Here is a 19759-nt window from a genome sequence, read left to right on the forward strand (position 1 = left end):
AATCAATGTAATCTCCAACTGGAATTGGAACCCCCAATTCCAATCTGATCCTTGGCCCTAAATAAAAGTTCTGGAGGAGCCACTCTGAGAATGATTCTTGCATATTGGGAGTTTGATATGAAAGGAGACGGAGTGGTAAAGTCTTTGCCACACCCAGTGTCCCCATCCCTGCTAGCCTTATTTCTCCAATGTTTCTTCCTTTCCTGGATGAGCTGTTGGCTTAGGTAGAGTTTAAACTGTTATAGACAAGTTTTATGCCAAACAAGCAAGCAAATACCCATTCTGGGTTCTCCCTTGCCATGTCTACCGTGAGAATTTGAGTTTGGTGATGTCAGGGACCATATCCACCCTATTCACCTCTGCTTCTCCAGTATCCCCTAGAGTGCCTGCATATAATAGATACACAATCATTATTTTTTGGATGAATGAATTCATGGAGGAATGAGCAACTGTAGATATTGGTGAGTAAATATTGTTTTGTTTGCGGTCATAGAAAGAAGGAATGTTTTGCTTAATGTTACCCATCGAAGATAAACTTGTTTGAAAAGCAGTTCAATTACGTCAAGAGTAATTGCCCGTTATTATAGACGTATTCCAATTCCTAGAGAAATAAGCAGAATTTTCAAAGCATAATTACATCTGACATTAAGTGACTTCTCTGTGGACTCCCTTCTGACAACAGAAAATTTAAAGTTCCATAATGCAGCAACAGTGACTCACCTTTCCATCTGAGGGCTGTTCCTCCCAGCTCAAGTATGATGTTTGCTTAAAAGATGAAACCACCCCCATTCTAAATAAATATGACATTTGGACAACTCTTCAAGGATGAACATTTTATTGGAATATAGAGTAAATATGTGGTTACAAAGTGCTTTAAGTCTATCTGCTTTATATAGTGACCAGAAAAACCCATCCACCGTGTAGATTTTTTTCTTAAAGTTCCAGACTTCAGAAGGCAAGTCCCCAAACACGCTTACTTAAAGTATGAAGACACATGTAGCCAACTTTTTTACCTAGTGAACCTGTACTGATTTAGTCAGTGATGTCCTTCCCTTCCCCAGATTAAAATTGCTATGGAGCATATAGCATTTAGCACTTTTGATAAAGAGTGAAAATCACTCATCTGGCAGAACTGTGAAACCCTTGGAAATCATGGACTCCAGTCTGGAGGGTTACAAGACCAGACTTGAGAATCTTTGCAATAAAATGTAGAAGATCAGGCCCAGAGACCTGAAGTTCTTCACATGTAGCCTCTTTATAAAAGCTTTTGGACAGATTGGAATCTTATCCTTGTGGTTTCCAAAAGACTTTTTTTTTTTGAAAACAGAGTTTTCTCTGCATGATTCAAGGTACCACTGTCTCCACTCTAAGCTGCAAAGGGAAAAAAAATGACAAGCTAATTTTTTTCAAGGCAAATATTCTCTTTGTGAAAGGTCAATAGTAACATAACTCGTTTAAAGTCATGGAATTTTTCCCAAAAACCACGTCCTGAGGTTTTATGCATTTCTAATGCATTTGCCTGGAGGAGAGATTCCCCAGAGCAGCCTGCAGAAGCTTTGCATGCTGCTCATTTAAATTACAATAACCTTGCTCTAACCTGGAAACCACTGAAGCAACACAGACAAGTCTATTAAAAACAAGACAAGCTCATAGTAATATGAAGTAATATGAAGTTACTCCATTCAACATGTTAAAATGAATAAGGAATATTTTTAATGAACTTTAGTTTCCTGTTCCATCTTCAAATGGAACAATCATCCCGCTTAGTCTAGTGAACTTGTCTTTTGTGAAATATGTACAGAAAAATTCTTTGTGTTCTCAAGTATGTCCTACCATGTAGTGCCCAGTACCCTCTGGCCTACAAGATGGGTAAAGGGAGGGCACTGATAGTCATCCATCCAATGCAGATGTACTTTCTTTGAGGGTTGGAAAAATTTCTTAATTTTCCAAGGGGTCCAAGAAGCCCTGAGGGGAGCAAAGGAAGGAAGCTGGGAAGCTCCAGCATGGGTTCGAGCAGGGCTGGGACCTCCTTGCTCGCTGACATTCTCCTGCAGAGAAGGGCATCCTCGGTGGGTCTGGGCACTACTCCTTGGGCTCCTTGCCTTACTGGGCAGTGCATCTGACCATCTGCTGTCTGCCTCTTGGACTTTGGACTTGACCTAAGGGAAGCCTCCCCAAGGGCAGAAAGCCCAATTAAAAACGTCTCCCTGCCTGACAGCAAGCCCCAAATAGCCCCAGCACAGCAGCGTGGCGGGTATTCAGGTCTCACAGGTCTTGAGCAGCTCGACACCTGCCAGTTTTTGTGCGAGGCACTAGGGATATGAAAGTGACTTGAGAAGGCAGAGAGCCATTATTCCAGGCTGTGTATCTCTAACAGGAAGCACACATGATTAATAAACCCCAGTTTCTGTTCTTGAAGAAAGAGGCCCCGGAAGAGACGGGAAATAAACACCATTTCAATACTCTGTGCTTAATGCAAGGATATGAGTGAGCACCGGGTACTGCAATGACCGGCAAGGAGTAGCCTCTACGTTCTTCTAAGGAGACCCTTCATAGATGTAAAGATCTAAACACTAAGAGAAATTAAAACGATTGAATATGAGACTATAGTGATACTGCTTAGTATTCATTCTTTATCACCTAGAAATTCTTCATGGGGAGTTGGACAGAGAAAGATTTTAATTCCTGCTGAAAGAGTTAAACTGTGGGACAAATTCTCTAAACAACTGATATAAACTTGCTGATGACGATCAAAACAAGATTTTAGGACAGTATGTTGGGATCTAATATTAAATTTTGTGGAAGGAAATGTCAAGAGGTACTACCTGGGACTGAAGCTTTTAGGAAATGATACGGTATTTTCTGGAAGGATAATAGAACACAGCTTTTTAATCTGCGGCAAGTAAGTCCTTTAACATCAACATTTCTAGGTCATGGTCCATTGAGAAGACGTATCTGTGTCTATTTCCATAAAGCGTAAGTTCCAGGAGAGAGGAACAGAGTCTTTTTCACTATAGTATCTCTAGCACCTGGGACATCATAGGGACTCAGTTAACTTGCTGAATGACCAAACAAATGATTTCCACTTTTGGTGACATCTTTGGAACTTGATTGGAACTTGATGATGTACATCTTGGCTTTTCATTTCCTTTCTTTTCTTTTTCTTTTCTTTTCTTTCCCATTTATTCACTTTATTCCCCTTCTGGAAATGAACCAGGACTGTTTCAATGGATAGACAGAAAGTTGTCATGGTTTGAAAATTGGCATATTTTTTTCTTTAAATTCCCGTGGGTCTTTTAATTTATGTCAGACAAAGCACCTTATCTTTTCTTCTTCTTTTTTGTTTTGTTGCCGTTGTTACTCTACCTAGCACAGCACGTGGCATACAGCAGCTATTCGAATAATGCTTGTTTAACCTGTAGTCTTTTCCACTCGACAATTAGCTAAGGCCCCTCTGCACAGCCTAAGGCTAATTTGGAATGCTTTCAGGCTTAAACGTGCCAAGGAAATTTTCTTGCCTCATCTGAATGTCCCCAAAAGGTGATTAATTAATAAGAATCAACATGATTAATTAACAAGAAATTGATAGCATAATTAGTAACAGGCTCAGACAGCCCCACAGACCACAACCTTCCTCCATTTGTGCTCAGCTTCCCCTGGGCTCTTTCAGGGCCTGCAGGGCTGCCCACAGCAGGGTGACCAGTGTTCCCCACCGACCCTTCCCTGCAGTCCTACTGTGGAGGAATGCTGAGTCCTTCAGAGACAATGAAGTTGCTCTAGTGGATGGTGAAGCTGGATTTACAGTATACATTTGCATTCTTACCAAAAAGTAAAAAGCCTTGAAGTACATGAGAGGAAAACGCACAGTGTATTGGAAACTGGGCTCCTACTGTTTTCTTCATCTTCGCTGGAACACCACCGCCTCCCTTCAACATCCTCAGCTGCCTCTCACCCCAAACACTTCCTATTAAAATGCTAAAGCAGTAATTCACGGTAGAACAGTTCAATTCCACAAAGGTCTGCCTCAGTGAGCATGCCCTGTGTGCATTTCCTCTGGTTTCATTACACACATTAAGGAAGTACTTAATTTTTTTTTTTTTTTTTGGTAACAACTTGTGTGCAACCCCTAAGCATACCCATAACTATTAACCTTTGGCTGAGTTTGTGCAAAGAAATACTTATGCCCAATTGTCCCTTTCACTCTTCTGAGGGCTGCCCTGGGGTACTCTCCCCCACATCTTGTGAACCTAGCAGATCGAAGTCTGGAGCATTCTCCACCACCCACTGGCACTCATGGACACCAGCAGCCTTAATCTCCTCTGTATCCATGCTAGCAGTGGCCTGGGCCATGCTGCTGGTCCCTCCCAGGCCTTCTTCCACAGAACCCTGGCTCTCACTGGGGCAGGTGTGGTGAGCACTGGAAATGCAATCCTCTTGTGGCCTGGCCTCACCCTCCACCATGGCCGCAGCCCCTCCTCCTTCCTGGGCATCCAGTCTGGAAACCCCCCCTGTGAGCTCCCTCTTAGTGGGCTCCCCAGCCTCTGCTTGCTGCTCTAGGGGGCCAGGGCTGCTGGCACCCTGCGTGAGCCCTTCACAGGCCTGCTGATCCCCCAGCAATACCCCCAACTCCACCCTGCCAGCCTCCGCCTGCACCTCCGGCGGGGAAGAATGGGCCTCCCTCTCACTGATTTCACTGCGTTCGCAGCTGTCTTGACTGGAGGCCGCTTCTTGATCGGCCTCTGTGTCGATTTGGGTTGTTTCCTCTAATTTTTCAATTTCTTGGGGACCAAGGGTCTCTTCATTTGAATCTTTCTCAATCTCGAGGGTGGCCGATTCCATGGGCACTTCAATGGTCACCGTCAACAAATTTCTGAGCTCCAGTAAGGAGCCCGAGGCAGAGCTGGCTTCTGGCTTTTCGTGGCTGGGTTCTCCGTCCTCAGGAGCCCCTCCAAACTCCAGCTCTGACGAGGGTGTGCCCAGGGCTCCTGCCGTGTTCTCTGCCGTCACGAGACCCACAACTGGGCCATCCATGCCTGAAGGAATCACCTGTCCGGCCCCGTCTGAGGGAGGGGTGGGGGCAGGGGAAGACGGGCTTTCTCCTTTGGCCAACAGACTAGGGACCCCAGGCTGCTTCTTTTCCCCTGACTCCTGGAATACTTCGTTACTCAGCGCCTCGCTCTCTGAAACTCCTGGCAGAATGGCCGAAGCCCTCCTGGCAGGGCTGGCCTGGTTTGACCCTGCGGGGGTTTTTAGATCAGTTAAGCTGGACACACTTTCACTGGGCAAGGCCATGTTGTCTTCAAATAAGTTGTGTTTCTTCAGGAGAGCGGCTTCCTTTATCACTGACAGAGACCAGAAAACAGAACATGACATTGACTCTCGGCCCCGGCCACCCTGGATTTTCCCATGTTATCCAGAAGCCGAACTCCCTTCCCAGCTTTTCTGGCTACCCAAATCTCTCAATGTCAAATTCCAGCTGATAGCCACCCTCTTCCCAGTCTCCTTCCCTCATGACCAAAGCCCACACACTCGTCTTCAGCACTGGACCTCTGTCGTGTTCATTCATTCATTCATTCATTCCTTCACTCATTCATGGATGCAGACTGGGCATCCACTATGGGACAGGCTCTGAGAACCCAAAGATTGGCTTTCAAGGAGCTCGCAACCTAGAATAGTAACATCTGTTATCACCGATAGAGGCCCTGCTGCAGGGGCAGGCCTGTCATTTCTCTGCTTCCTCTCATAGTCCAGTCCTGAATGGGTACTGGGTACTGAGTACTGAGGATGCAGAGAGCCCTGTTGACCTGTAGCGTCTAGAATGAAGACCTACGTGCATCCAGCTCAGTCTTAGCGGCCTTGAGAGGACTCAAAACAACAATAACAACGATAGCAGCTGACATTTTTGACCACAGGCCTCCACTAAAGCTATGCAGGCTGTCCAGTGCCCATCGGTATCATATCCAAGGGGGCACCACTCACATCAGAGACAGCATAGATTTGTGGGTTTGGCAGAATTTTCCAGCAATGAGCAGTAGAGCATCCTACTCTGATAAAAATCAGTATATCACGGCAATTTTTTTGACAGAGAGCCATCCAGTGCCTGGAGAAAGGGAGCCTTTTCCTAACTGGTGGAAAGGTGCCACGAAGGAATGGCGTGGGCTTGAGGGGGCCCTTCCTGTCAGACACTGTGCTGACATCTTTACATTTCTCATATCGTTGGATTAGCTACTGGGGCTTGTGCTTGGCCCGTTTCCTTTGTGGGGGGTTTCTGGTGATACTAACACTTTCCCCGTGGAGACCAGACACAGGCCTACGGTTCTGGGGAATGGCCCTGTCCAGCCGATTTCTATCAAGGCTGTCCTGCCCACGGTCCCATCACAAGCAAGGGGCCTAACTCCACAGGACAGTGGGTGCTGGAGTCCCAACAAGATTCACAGAGTACGGTGTCGGCGCCCTGGGTCTGCTTCTGCCAGCGGACAGGACATGAGGAATGTGCCGAGGAGGCAGCTGGTAACCCCTGTTCCGGAATCACCTCCTCCTGCCTCAGGGAGGGGTCAGAAGTCTGTGGCTAAAAACAGCTGTTCTCCTTTGTTCTGTCTGGGGCAGCTGGAGGGAGACAGATGTTCATGAGACAGTCTAGCCTTAATCTCCCTAAACCTCGGTTTTCTGTGAAAAATGAAGCTTGAAATTTCTGTCTCCTGGAGTTCTTATTTGTAATTCAAAGAAATAATATCCAAGGGGCCAGTATAGTGTGTGCCAGATCATGATTCTCAGTCAAGGTTAGTATCCCTCTCCCTCCTCTCCTCTCTTCTCTGTCTCCCCAACAAATCGGTAGCGATTTCCTCTTCCCCTTTCATTCCTGTTGAGAAACCTAGCGGGCCTCCCTGGGTCCCCTTGAGGGGTCCTCCCCCGTATCTGCTGTTCCCTCCAGTACCAAGGAAATCTTCCTCACCTTTCAGAGTTTCATCAAGGAGGCTCTGATGTAAAATCTCCTCGTAGACGTTTTCCACATGAATCATATTGGTGTGATCTGCAAAAATGAACTGCTCATATTTCTGGAGCTCCTGGACAGTGAGAGATAGGGAGATGGAGGACAAGGCATGAGATGCCAGTTTGTAGAGGAGGTACAGGGAGCATGACTTGCACTCATGATCCCCTCCTTGGAGTGTGGGGCACTCAGCCACTGGTCATCCCCTTTCCTTTCCCCAGCCACCGAGGCACGATGTTATACTTCAGGGGTGTAGACAACACAGATTTTAATCATCTCAAGGCCCTGTCTGCGGGTCTGTGGGTCTCAAGGCCCTCCTTTTTTTCCATCACAACCAAAGTGTTCCCTTCTTCCCTTTTTTCCCCCTTTAAACTCCAACAGTACTTTACCAAGGTACAAGTCACACACAGTAAAATGTACACATTTCACAAGAACATCTCAGTGGTTTTAAATATATAACTATACCCATGGAACCACAACCCAGATCAAGATAGAGAATATTTCCAACACCCTGTGCCTTTTTCCAGTCTACACCCCCAACAAGAGGTAAGCACTACTCTGATATCTATCACAACAGATTTGTTTTCCTAATTTTTCTTTTTTTTTTGAGAGAGAGAAAACACATGTGGTGGGGGGAGGAACAGAGGGGGAGGGGGAGAGAGAATCTTAAGCAGGCTCCATGTCCAGCAGTGAGCCTGACACCGGGCTTGATCTCATGACCCTGAGATCAGGATCTGAGCCAAAGGCAGACGCTTAACCGACTGAGCCACCCGGGTGTCCCTAGTTTTTCTAATTTTTGAACTTTACACAAATTGAATCACATATTCTTGTGTGTTTGGCTTTAAGAGTCATCCGTGTTGCCGCATATATCAGTAGCTCATTCCCTTTTATTGACAAAAGACATTCATTATATGGATAAACTAAAACTGTTTAGCTATCCTCCTATCAATGGTGTTGAGATTTGTTCATTTTTTAACTGTTATGAATATAATTGCTATAAACATTTCTGTGCATGATTTTTTTTGGATTTAAGGACTCTTTTTTATCTTCAGTGTATACCTAGAAGTGAAATTGCTGGGTCCTGGACTAGATGTATGTTTAACTGTATTAGAATGGGACCCTTTCCGGGTAGGGAGACTCTCTCGTCAAAGACTCTTCAGGAACATTCTCTTCTTTCCCTCCAACTGGCCCTGACAGTCATTGATTCCCTCTAAGACAACCAGACAGGATGCATAATCCTTTAACCCTTCCTGCTCTCTGAGGGTTTCCAGATGGCTTGAGGTCAGGGTAGGGATCAAAATGTACCAAATCACATGCCAGTGATTAACTCAGTAATCCTTACAGCTAAGAGGGCTCAAAGGGCCCCAAGAGCGAGGGCTTTAGCAGTGGGATTTGATGCCTTTTGCCTGAAGGGACAGGATTTTCAGCAGGAGATCAGAAGCCACCACGTGCAGACAACTCAGTGCTAGGACTTGGGGGCGCAGGCCCAGATCACAGCAGGTCATAATGAGGTCCCTTTATACCCACCCCAGAGCAAAGCTAAAGATTGGACAGACGTGAGCTTGCAGGACCCTGAGCAGGTCTGTGAGGCAGGACGGACACACAGATGAGAACTGTGTGGAAAGAGCACTGGCCAGGAGGCTGGACACTGCCCTGGATTCCCTGGGGGACCTGAGCCCGCCATGTCACGGCTCCATGCCTCTCTCTGCCTCTGCAAAGTGAGGGCCACAGGCTCAGGTCTGCGACACCCTTTCCTATCCCTAGGTGATCTCCCACTCTTTATTTCCCTGGTTCCTGCCTCAGGACTGGGCGAAAACATGACTCTGGGGAGTCTTCCCTGACCCCATAAGCAGCGCTGGGCGCCCGGCTCGGAGCTCTGGCCCGCCCTCTTTCCCATAGGCTACAGCTGTGCTCATCCACTGCAGGCCCGGTACCTCTAGCCTACGAACTCCCGGACGGCAGAAACGCTGGCCTGGCACAGTGCCTGGATCATATCTGATACATAGTCAGTACGTGTTTGCCGAAGAAACAGTAGACCTTCGAAATTTCCAGCTAGGGGTGCCTGGGCGGCCTAGTCGGTTAAGCGTCTGACTCTTGGTTTCGGCTCAGGTCGTGATCTCAGGGTCGTGAGACTGAGTCCTGAGTCGGGCTCTGCGCTCAGTGCAGAGTCGGCTTGAGATTCTCTCTCTCTCTGCCTCTCCCCTCTGCTTGCAACTCTCTCTCTCTAAAATAAAAAAATCTTAAAAAAAATTTCAAACAGCTAAATAAGTTTGTGGAAAGGAACAATTTTCTAGGGATGTTTATACCACTGTGACATGTCCAGCTTTGTAACATAGGTCTTCTATATTGAACTGACTAAACTGTGACATATGTTTAATTCCTTGGAGCAATTTAATTGGAATCCCTAAGGGTGGGTCTTGGGGAATCAGAATTTTTTTTTTACAGCTCCCCAGGCAATTTCTTTTTTTTTTTTTTAATTCTCCAGGCAATTTCAATGGGCACCCTGGACTGAGTACCACAGATCTAGGAAGTTGTGATTAAAGAACCAAGGGAAACATAACGTTAGTAAAATAAAGAATCCTTCAGTTGAGCAGATAATCCCTTAATTTATCCGTTCTGTAAATCCAGATTTTAAGAAATCATATCCTTCATTACTGAAAACTTGGGGTCTCAGTTTCTTTAGAAACCAATCTTTCTTGATTCAAAAATCCCAAGAGCATTTTATAGATTGGGTACAACTCTGCTGATGTGTGGAAAAAGGGAACTGACTATGGGGCGCCTGGGTGACTCAGTCGTTAAGCGTCTGCCTTGGGCTCAGGTCATGATCCCGGAGTCCTGGGATCGAGCCCCACGTCGGTTCCCTGCTCAGCGGGAAGCCTGCTTCTCCCTCTCCCACTCCCCCTGCTTGTGTTCTCTCTCTCACTGTCTTGTTCTCTGTCAAATAAATAAAATCTTAAAAAAAAAAAAAAAGGGAACAGACAAGAAAGGGGGACTTTCTTTGCCCTTCTCTTCTTCTGGGAGGAAGTGGCTCGGAGGCCCCTAAATTGCCTCTGGGATTGAAAACACCCTAAGTAGAATGTCTGTGTGCAGACGCATCCAGAGGTAGACAAAGTCATCCTTTGGGCGGCTAAACTTTTCCATCCGCACATGGCCGAAGGACAATCATATAGACAGATTCTTTATTCCTGTGGCTTGATCAAACTCCCAGAAATAAAGGCCAGGTACTAGATATGCCAAGACTCTAAAGAAAAAAGCATTTATAGAATATAAAAATAACCAAAGAAATTTCTGTAGTAAAATAACTTATGCCAAGGATTTTAATGTTCCAATTCTTGGAGACCCTCTACGCTGCCCAAAAGTCCTTTTGAAATTCTAATAAGCTCTTTATGATTTGCTCCAATAGGGAGAAGGCACTGAAAATGTCCAGGCTCATAGATCATTTCTGAAATGTAGAAATAGTAATAGCAGTCGTATATATTATTCACTGAGTGCACACCTTGTTATCAGCAAATATGGGCTGAGTTCAAACTCTGGCGGTTACCAGCTCTGTGACTTTGGGCCCATTACTTAATCCTCAAGTTTCCCCATTTGTACAATGAGGATGTAAATAGTACTTCCTCCTCAAGTTGTCATGAGAATTATTGAGATAATCCATACAAAGTGTGTTTAACATAGTGTCTAACACATGGTCAACACTCATCAAATATTAATAATTTAGTCTCCTCAATCTTAAGAAAGGCACTGCAAGATATATCATTTCCATTTTCTAGAAGATGGAATCTAGGTCAAGAAAGAGGAAAAGTGACTTGTCCAAGGCCCCAGAGCCAATACATGGAGGAGCCAGGACTTGAACCCAGGTCTTGGACCTGCCTCCATAAGTGGCTCACCCATGGCTCTGCTCTGCAGACCAAGTCACACCTTCATAATCATGACTGTCACTGGTAGCAGCTTTAAATGGTTTCTGTTTCATTGACTTCACAAAACAAACACTAAAAGAAAAAAATATCCTTCTGTAATCGGGTTACTTACAGTCTTTCCCTGGATGTAGTGGTCAAGTTTCAGAGGACAGATGGTACCCATGAGTTATACTATGACGAGGAGCACTCGGTGTCCTCAGATGCTCTATGACAACCCTTAGTTTGGCTCAAAGTCAGATCATCACCTTTGAGATTCTGTCTAGTCCAAAGGTTGGCAAATCTGGCAGCTGCTTACTTTTGTAAATAAAGTTTTATTGGGACAGAGAAGCACCCATTGTTAATGTATGCTCTTGCACTTAGCAGAGCTGAGAAGTTGCAACAAAAACAGTACGACCCACGAAGGCCTAAAATCTTTACTATCTGACCATTTGCAGAAAAAGTTTGCCAACCCCTCCCTGGTCTAGTCTACTGACTGCAAGCACATTCTAGCAAAAGAACTTGCTTGAACTTCACAGCAATAAAAGCAGGCTCTCTGGAGTAACCCATCCTCTTACGGGTTTGCACGTGGATGCCAATGCCTTCTGCACGGTGGGAAGTGTGATTTGAACCAGTGCCTCTTGAAATATCCTCTTCCGGATGGTGCTGCTATCATAATCATATTGCTGTCAATACAGAGATAGAAACATGTGCTAAATAGCAACATTGCAATCTGTTAACTTTTGCTTAAACAAAAACTCAGTCACTCACTTGTCTCGCTTTCCCCCCTATTTCTGAGGACATTTACGGTGTTTCCAAGGTCTCAAAGATCTTACCATGCAATTCTCTCATACTTTGGGTGGAGGGTATGGCTATTAATGACCCATCTTACCCTCCCCTTTTACAGATAGGGAAACTGAGGCAAGATCAAAACAGTAACTTCTGGGGGCACCTGGGTGGCTCAGTCGTTAAGCGTCTGCCTTCAGCTCGGGTCATGATCCCAGGGTCCTGGGATCGAGTCCCACATCGGGCTCCTTGCTCAGCGGGAGGCCTGCTTCTCCCTCTCCCACTCCCCCTGCTTGTGTTCCCTCTCTTGCTGTGTCTCTCTCTGTCAAATAAATAAAATCTTTAAAAACAAAACAAAACAAAAAACAGTAACTTCTGCATTATAAAGAAGTTGGGGACAGAAATGGGGGGTGAGTTTGTATGTCATCACTCCTGTCCTGGGTGGGTCCATAGGAGCCAAGATCATCTACTTCCTTCACTTTATATCCGAGAAGCAGGATGAGTGGACTGTAATGATTTCCACAAAGGAAGGGAGGGTCTGGCTCATAGCTACCTTAACACTGTGGCATGTTAACCGAAGAAGTTTAGTATCCAGACCAAGAAAGATGTTGATTCACTTTTCTGCATGGAATATTCAAACCTAGAGACTCGAGTTTGGTTTTAGACGACCCTTTAAGAGGATCACCGACGCTCTGGAACACAATCACAGGCAAGTGAGCAGAACGGTCAGGCCAAACAAAGAATGGTTCATGAGATGAAGGCATTTCTACTACAGATGATAACTTTGGGCAAAATTATGGCTCTGTTCAAACAACCAAAGGCTACTATGTGGAAGAAGGACATGAACAGAGAGAAGAGAACTAGAATCACCAACAGTGTCAACTTTGGCTTCACATTAGGAAGCATGTTCTTGCAGTAAAAAATGTCCAGAGAAGAAATGGATTGTCCAGGGAGGTCCTACGTGTACTGACACTGGACGTGATATTGACATCGATACTATCTTTTCTTCCCAATTGCAAGTTCATTATTACTTGTGTTCCCATAATAAATACTGCTTTATTATTTTTTTATTTTTTAAAAGATTTTATTTATTTATTTGTCAGAGAGAGAGAGAGCGAGCACAAGCAGGGGGAGTGGCAGGCAGGAGAAGCAGGTTTCCCGCATAGCAAGGAGCCCGATGCGGGACTCAATCCGAGAACCCTGGGATGATGACCTGAGCCGAAGGCAAATGCTTAACCAACTGAGCCACACGGGTGTCCCATAAATATTGCTTTTAATCTCAGTGATTTGGTTGCCATTGTTTCCTACTGCCTATGAGGTATTAAGATTAGGTCTAAAATTCAGGGACCACCTCCTAGGCTCTGTGGAACTTTAATCCTCTGCTCCAAGGCACTGTTTAGGGGAACAGGTAGTAAGAAATTAGTGGACTAAATTTAAGAATTGTTTTAGCTCTAGGCTCACCATTGAGTAGCCTGTTGAGCTTAAGTAAGTCATGTTAGCTCTTAGTGAGTCAGTTTCCTCATCTCTATAATGGAGACATATTCTAATTATCTCACGAGTCCTTGTGAAGATCAAACAAAACAGGGGAGGTTAAAAACAAAACAGCTTTAAAAATAGACCATATATGTGCAAGCTGCTATTATTAAAATCATTTTGATAAATACTTAAGCAGTAAGCACATTAAAAACAATTTCAGGGGCGCCTGGGTGGCTAAGTCATTTGGGCGTCTGCCTTCGGCTCAGGTCATGGTCTCAGGGTCCTGGGTTCAAGCCCCACATTTGGCTCCCTGCTCAGCGGGGAGTCGGCTTCTCCCTCTCCCTCTGCCCACGACTCATGCTTTCTCTCTCTCTCTCAAATAAAGTCTTAAAAAAAAAAATTTCATATGGCAGGTGTCTTTTTTTTTTTTTAGAGTATTTCTTTTGCCAGGAGATTTTGATTTTTCTAAAAAATGCTGGCTAATTTAAATGGGTTTTACTATATTGTATACTCTTTGAGGAAGGAAACTGTGCCTTGCCTATTTTTACATTTTATGTAATATCTATCACAACGCTTTGCTTAGCGTAGACAGTCAATAAATACAAAGTGCCCTTGCTATGAATGCCAATAAATATCAAGTGCAATTGCTCTATCAAGGACAGGTCACTTCGAGCTGACGGACAAGAACCCCGAGGACATGTGGTCCCTAGAGTTGCCACTAGATGGCAGAATAGGCACGAGAGTCACGCTGGAGGCCTAGTGGCGCGGAAGTCATTGCTGCTTCAGGCGGGGAAAGGGAGCAGGATTACAAACAGGGAGGGGGAAGGACCGAATTTGGTATTTTCCACTTAACAAAAGAAGCAGGGGGTCATACTTGTTTTACGCGTCCCACAAATGAGAGAAAGGTTTTACCTTTAAGACTCGGAGCTTAACCTTCTCGATGGCGACTGCAGTTTTGGAGGCCTCTCCTTGGAGGTGTGGGGAAAGCAACTGCTCGAAAGTGAATACTGCATTCTCCATTAGCTAGAAACCAAAAGCAACACAGAACAGCGCCTGGTCAGAGGCCGGGGTCTCTACCCTGGAGCAGGGAGGGGATGACCATCAGAGTCCCCCCCCCAGGCACTACTCTGGGGCCACCCAGGGCAACAGGTCCTCAGCCCCCTACCTAGGTTATGAAATAGAAGGCACCTGGCCACAGTGGGATCAGTAAGAGTCTGGGAAGAACACACACTCACACACCTATGTATGTATGCATACGCGTATTTTTTCCCTCCTCTCTTCCTTTTATGCTCTGAGCTGCAAAACCCCTGGAGGCCATGGGATTGAGAATACCACCTTCTCCTGTGGTCAGCCCCTTCCTCTGGTCTCTGGTTCCTGCAGCCCCGGCTTGACAAAGGGAGGTGGGAGGCTTCTCCTGTTATTTCTTGGCGGCTTTAATCGTGCACTGCCACTTTTGGGGGATGCAAACCAGTCCAGCACACCTCTCTGCACTTAGCCTACCCCCTCACTTCTCTTCCTTGCTCTGCCAGGCTGGAAGGGAGGCAGGGTTGGGGCTTGGTGGGCACAGCGGCTGATGTGCTCATGGGGTAGGAAACGGAAATGACTGCGATTTCTTATTCTCTGCACTCATACCTGTATCAGTTTCACCAGGGTTCAGTATTACCAAAAAGGGACTTCTGTTAAACTGTTGCCCAATTTTGTTCCCCCAGTCCGTCTTTAATCCTTCACAACTCAGAGGTTAGATAATAAGGTGTATCACTTAATCCGCCCTATAACTTATAAGGAACAAACGTTCCTTTCTTCCCCAAGCCTCTGATCCCAAAGCATGAACACATAGCTTTGTCCAGCACTCTCAACACGATAGTGACCTAATCTAAGCATTTGTCTCTGAAGGGGGGCCTGGCACAGTGCCCGGTCCCTGAGTGACCCTGAACACTCCTGAACACCCCTGAACACCCCTGAAATAGAATTGTGCTCTTTTGGCTTCAGTGATCACACCCTTCTTCATTTAGAAAGCACTATAGTAAGGAAAGAATTTGTGCTTGTTCCTGGAGAAAAAGTTTCTTGTGCGGGGGAAAAAAGGGAACCTATCAAGTAGACCCAAGAGATCCAAATATGAAGCCATGATTGATTGATTGATTTACTCTTAACCGGGTTAGGGAATTAACGTAAGCAGGTAGTTCTCTGTTCTAGCTTCATATTAGAAGCAGTGGGAAGGCGAGTGGGGGAAAATTCCTGCGAGTGGGGCCTAGACGTCAGCATTTCTCAAAAGCTCCCCAGATGATTCTCATGTGCAGCCAAGGTTAAAAGCGCTGGTTTGGCAAATCAAGTAATTATCAATTAATGCTACCTGATTTCCCTGAAAAATTTTTTTTTTCTTTCTGATGTTCATTAACATGGAAGAAAGATGAAGCCAGCTGGAACGACCAAGGACGTCCTCAACTCAACATGATGACAACTGCGAAGGGCCCCACTGCCCAGAGCTGCACCAGCACCCCAGCCTCACTGGCCAGCCCTTGTTTCTCTGCTGTCTCCATCCTCACCCCCCACGGAGGCCCCTGCCGCTCCCACCTCCTGCATGTCGTTCTGTGTCCTCTGGATCACCAGATCCACGTGGGGGAATCGGAAGCGGCTCTTGAGATCCTGCAAACGCTCCTGAAGCAGGTTGACTTTACTGTAACAAGGTTCCATCTTCATGGAATCCAGTGGAAGATTCATGAGCCGGTCTAGATGCTGCATTTTGGTGAAGGGAAACGTTAAATACCTTCAGACTCAGGAGCAAGATTACACACATATTCCGTATTACGTAAATTCTAAATGATCAAACGTACGTTAGTAGAGTGAATCACTTCTCAAATCACTGCATCTGTGACATTTCAACTGTCTTACTTGCCTCCTTCAGGGGTCCCTGGGGCAGCTCTATCGCTAGGGCAGAGACTGGTAGAGGAACCCACTGGATGACGGGAGGACCCAGGAAAGCATTTGAGGGGGCTACAGTCTTAGCTCTTGATGGACTTGGGGCTCCGACTTGCAGAGCTCAAGAACTAGGTAGGCAGGCTTTTTGGCATCTGGAATTGCTGCTGGGCCCCCGGGACCTCCAAAGCCTCCTTTAATGGGGTCAGGATGCCCCTGGACCCCAGGACTCTGGAAATGAGGCCAGAATCTCCACAGTTCTCTGAGGCTCTGTCAGGGCTCACGGGGGCTTCCTCCGCCGTAGGTTCTCTATGGGGCTAGTAGGTGGGGAGGTGGGTGGTAGGAAGAGGCCTGGCCTGGGAGAGGCATCCAGATAAAAAACTGGGATTCCTCCTCCTCTGGTTTGCACGAGCAATGAAGCCACAGGGCTTCCAACAAGAGGGCAGCAATGGGCCTCCTCTGCTAAAGACGTCAGGTTTTACCAACACACGCTCATATCGTGAGTGTTGTTTCCAACAGAATGCCTTCTATTTTCCAAGATGATTTTCAAATAATTTTAAAAATTGAATACCAGATATCTAGAAGAAACAGGTGGGTGGGCAGCGAAAGAGAAGATAGACAGGTGCTAAAAATGGACGCCCAGGGAGAACTGGGGAGTAACACAGGGTGAGTGTGAATCACAGAGGATGTGCTGTCCGATTTTCAAGTCACAGAAAAGGGACAAAGCTCAAGTTCTAGGTGTCTCTAAACAGGAATTCTTAAAGGGCCCGTTCTCATTGTGTTTGTAAAGAGAACACATCACTCTCCTTGAGAAGTGAGTTGTGGGGAGCCGCACTGAGGTAGAATTAATGATCAAACGCACAAGGTCAAACTTGTCCCTCCTCACACAATATGAAATGTATCTATTTTAAAGAAATAACAATTAAGCAGACAAGAGAGGAAAAGTGGGCTGCTGCTTTGCTCCTATCAGATGGGCCAAAGTTTAAAGAGGTGGTACTGCCTACTGCTGATGAGCATATGGGGAAGAAAGTCCTCTGCCATACACAAAGGACGGAAATGTAAAATTTAAATCCTTTTTTTTTTTTTTGGAAATGCAAATGGTAACATCTGTTAACAGGAGAGATAAAGCCACCTTTCAATGTAGCCATCCTGCCTTAGGAATCTATCCCACAGGAATGAAAGCATCAGAGTATAATAACGTAACAAGGTTATTTATTACAGCTTTGTCCATGATGCCAGCAACATTTGAATAGCTGAATAAATCAGGGTGCATTCAGACATGAAATATTATGTAGCCATTACAAAGAATGATTTAGAGCTAGAGCAGCTAACTTGAAGACAGTTTCGCGAGGTATTTTTTGAATGAGAACACTGATAAAGAGTAGGATTTGTAATACAATCCCATTTTTTAAAGAGCAAACAATCTGGAAAAAAAAAAAAACAGCCCATAAATGTGTATGTTTTAGGGGCGCCTGGGTGGCTCAGGCGTTAAGCGTCTGCCTTCGGCTCAGGTCATGGTCCCAGGGTCCTGGAATCGAGCCCCACGTTGGGCTCCCTGCTCAGCGGGGAGCCTGCTTCTCCCTCTCCCACTCCCCCTGCTTGTGTTGCCTCTCTCGCTGTCTCTCTCTCTGTCAAATAAATAAATAAAATCTTAAAAAAAATGTGTATGTTTTATAGCTGTATAAGCAGGGAGAAAAGTACAGAACGGTATATGCTAAGATGTTAACACTAGTTACTTGAAGGGATGTGGGTAGTGGGGAAGAGGGGAAGAGGGACAGTAAAGTCAAGTTTTAAAAAAGATTGCGAAAAGGAACTTGAAAATATTTATAAAGTGTGTCTTGTTTATGTATAATTACATGTGTATGTATGCATAAATAAATAAGAAAGGGGGGGGAAAAGAGAGGTATCTGGTTTTATCCAGGGACTGATAGTGATATGTCAAGTATAAACCAAGCTGCCACATTATGTGAGTGATTCCTGAACTTTAGGGTACCTCACGTCCTTGGGAGGCCTTGTGAAACAGAATGCTGGGCCCTACCCCCAGAGTTTCCGATTCAGTAGATTGTTGGTAGGGGCCTGAGAATTTGCATTTTTAACAGCCAGCTGATGATATTACTGGTCTGGGGACCACACTTTGAGAAACACTGTTTTCATCACAAGTCTATATTTTTGGAAACAAATGAACAAACAAAATTTATATCAAGAGGATATATGTTTCTATATTTGTATAAACAAGAAACAAGTATGTGAAAACACATTCTAAGTTATTTATATTAGTTAATTCAGCGAGTTGGGAGTGGAGGTAGCCTAGGAGTTGGGGTGGGCATGGGTTGATGTGGGAAACAAAAGCAGAAGAAAAATATTTAATTTCCTTACTACCTACAGCCCATTGACAAGTCCTTGAAACAGGCAGAGTGACATTCCTCTAGGGATTCAACTGTCCCGATGTTGATGCTTTGTTAAGGGCAAAAGACAATCCTAGCCTGACCCCCCCGCTCCACGATCCTGTAAGTCTACTTTTATATATAAAAATTCCTTTGGAAACTTTCTTTACCTCTACTTCGCCAAGATACATGTTGGCAATCATCCCCCAAGCATATTACCTACTGATATACATCTGAAGGTCTCATGATTCAGGTTTTATTAGACAGAAATAAATGACCTTTTCCCAACAATAGCTAGCCCCCTCAAAGTCCTGGAAACCTTGCTTCCAAAATTCTTCAGAGACTTATGCTATCTCTAACCCCCTCCCAACTTGAAAATATATAATGGGCCACTCCTCATGATCCCCACACAGCTCTTTCTGCCCACGGGTCCTGTCCCCGTGCTTTAACAAAACCACCTTTTTGCACCAAAGATGTCTCAAGAATTCTTTCTTGGCCGTCGGCTTCGAACCTCTTTCCTAATCTCTTTTCTACATCATGGGTGATCAATTTTGCTCATATATATTTTTTGTCTATATATATATATTGTTTCACTTGCACAAGCACATTATTAGTTTTGCAACCTGAAAAACATTAATAAAGGAAATCAGGTGAACGGATAGATAAATGGGGTGGCTGGCTGAATGAAAGAAATAGATGAATGGATAGAAGGAAGTGGGGGGAGGGAGGAAGAAAGGAAAGGAAAGAATGCACAAATGCAGATAAAGGCCCAAGAGAAAGGCAGCCCCAGGCAGGCCATTCACACTCAGTTCCTTGGCTCCACATCTCACCTCCTTAAGCTGGGCATTGTCTTTGGTGGTCTGAAAGTTCTGGTTAAGTTCATCCACTTCTTTTTCAAAGAGTGAGCGTACTTCACTGAATCCTGAGCTCACCGGCCCCATGAGCTCCTCCAGAATGGACGCCAAGAATGGTTGCACACTTTCCGCACAGCTTCTTTCTGCGGGCTGGGCCACCATGGCTGAGATAGGAAAAAGGCAGAAAACCATCACTTACTATGGGCAAAATTGGGTTCAAAGTCCCTGGAGCCAGGCCAGGGGTGGGCAGTGCCCCAGAGAGCCATTTAACAACCCAGGCAAGCTCAAACGGGCAAGACAGACCAGCACAGAGAGTTCCAGGCCAGTATTCACCAGAATGGAAAACCATTAGATGTTTTTAGAATTGAAACAAACAATCCCTCCCTTGCCCAAGCTTTCCTCTGCCCTGGGATGAAGTGCATTTTTCTGTGTGGTCCCTATGATCACGCAATGCCTAATAGAAAA

The 19759-nt window shown here is 45.3% G+C and overlaps 1 protein-coding gene across 1 annotated transcript in view; it reads right to left on the bottom strand.

Annotated features, from left to right (window-relative positions):
• Window positions 1–830: 830 nt before the first annotated feature.
• Window positions 831–19759, bottom strand: part of NIBAN1 (niban apoptosis regulator 1) — a 153061-nt gene continuing 134132 nt past the window's right edge. Inside the window, exons 9-14 of the mRNA XM_021682787.2 lie at window positions 19271–19458; window positions 15715–15876; window positions 14056–14166; window positions 11460–11567; window positions 6953–7064; window positions 831–5342 (exon numbers count right to left, since the gene is read on the bottom strand). Coding sequence (XP_021538462.1) covers window positions 4198–5342; window positions 6953–7064; window positions 11460–11567; window positions 14056–14166; window positions 15715–15876; window positions 19271–19458 — 1826 coding nt within the window. The 3' untranslated portion in view covers window positions 831–4197. The remainder of the gene's footprint in view (window positions 5343–6952; window positions 7065–11459; window positions 11568–14055; window positions 14167–15714; window positions 15877–19270; window positions 19459–19759) is intronic.

This window comes from Neomonachus schauinslandi, chromosome 6 (genome assembly GCF_002201575.2).
Source record: "Neomonachus schauinslandi chromosome 6, ASM220157v2, whole genome shotgun sequence".
Taxonomy (NCBI): Eukaryota; Metazoa; Chordata; class Mammalia; order Carnivora; family Phocidae; genus Neomonachus; species Neomonachus schauinslandi.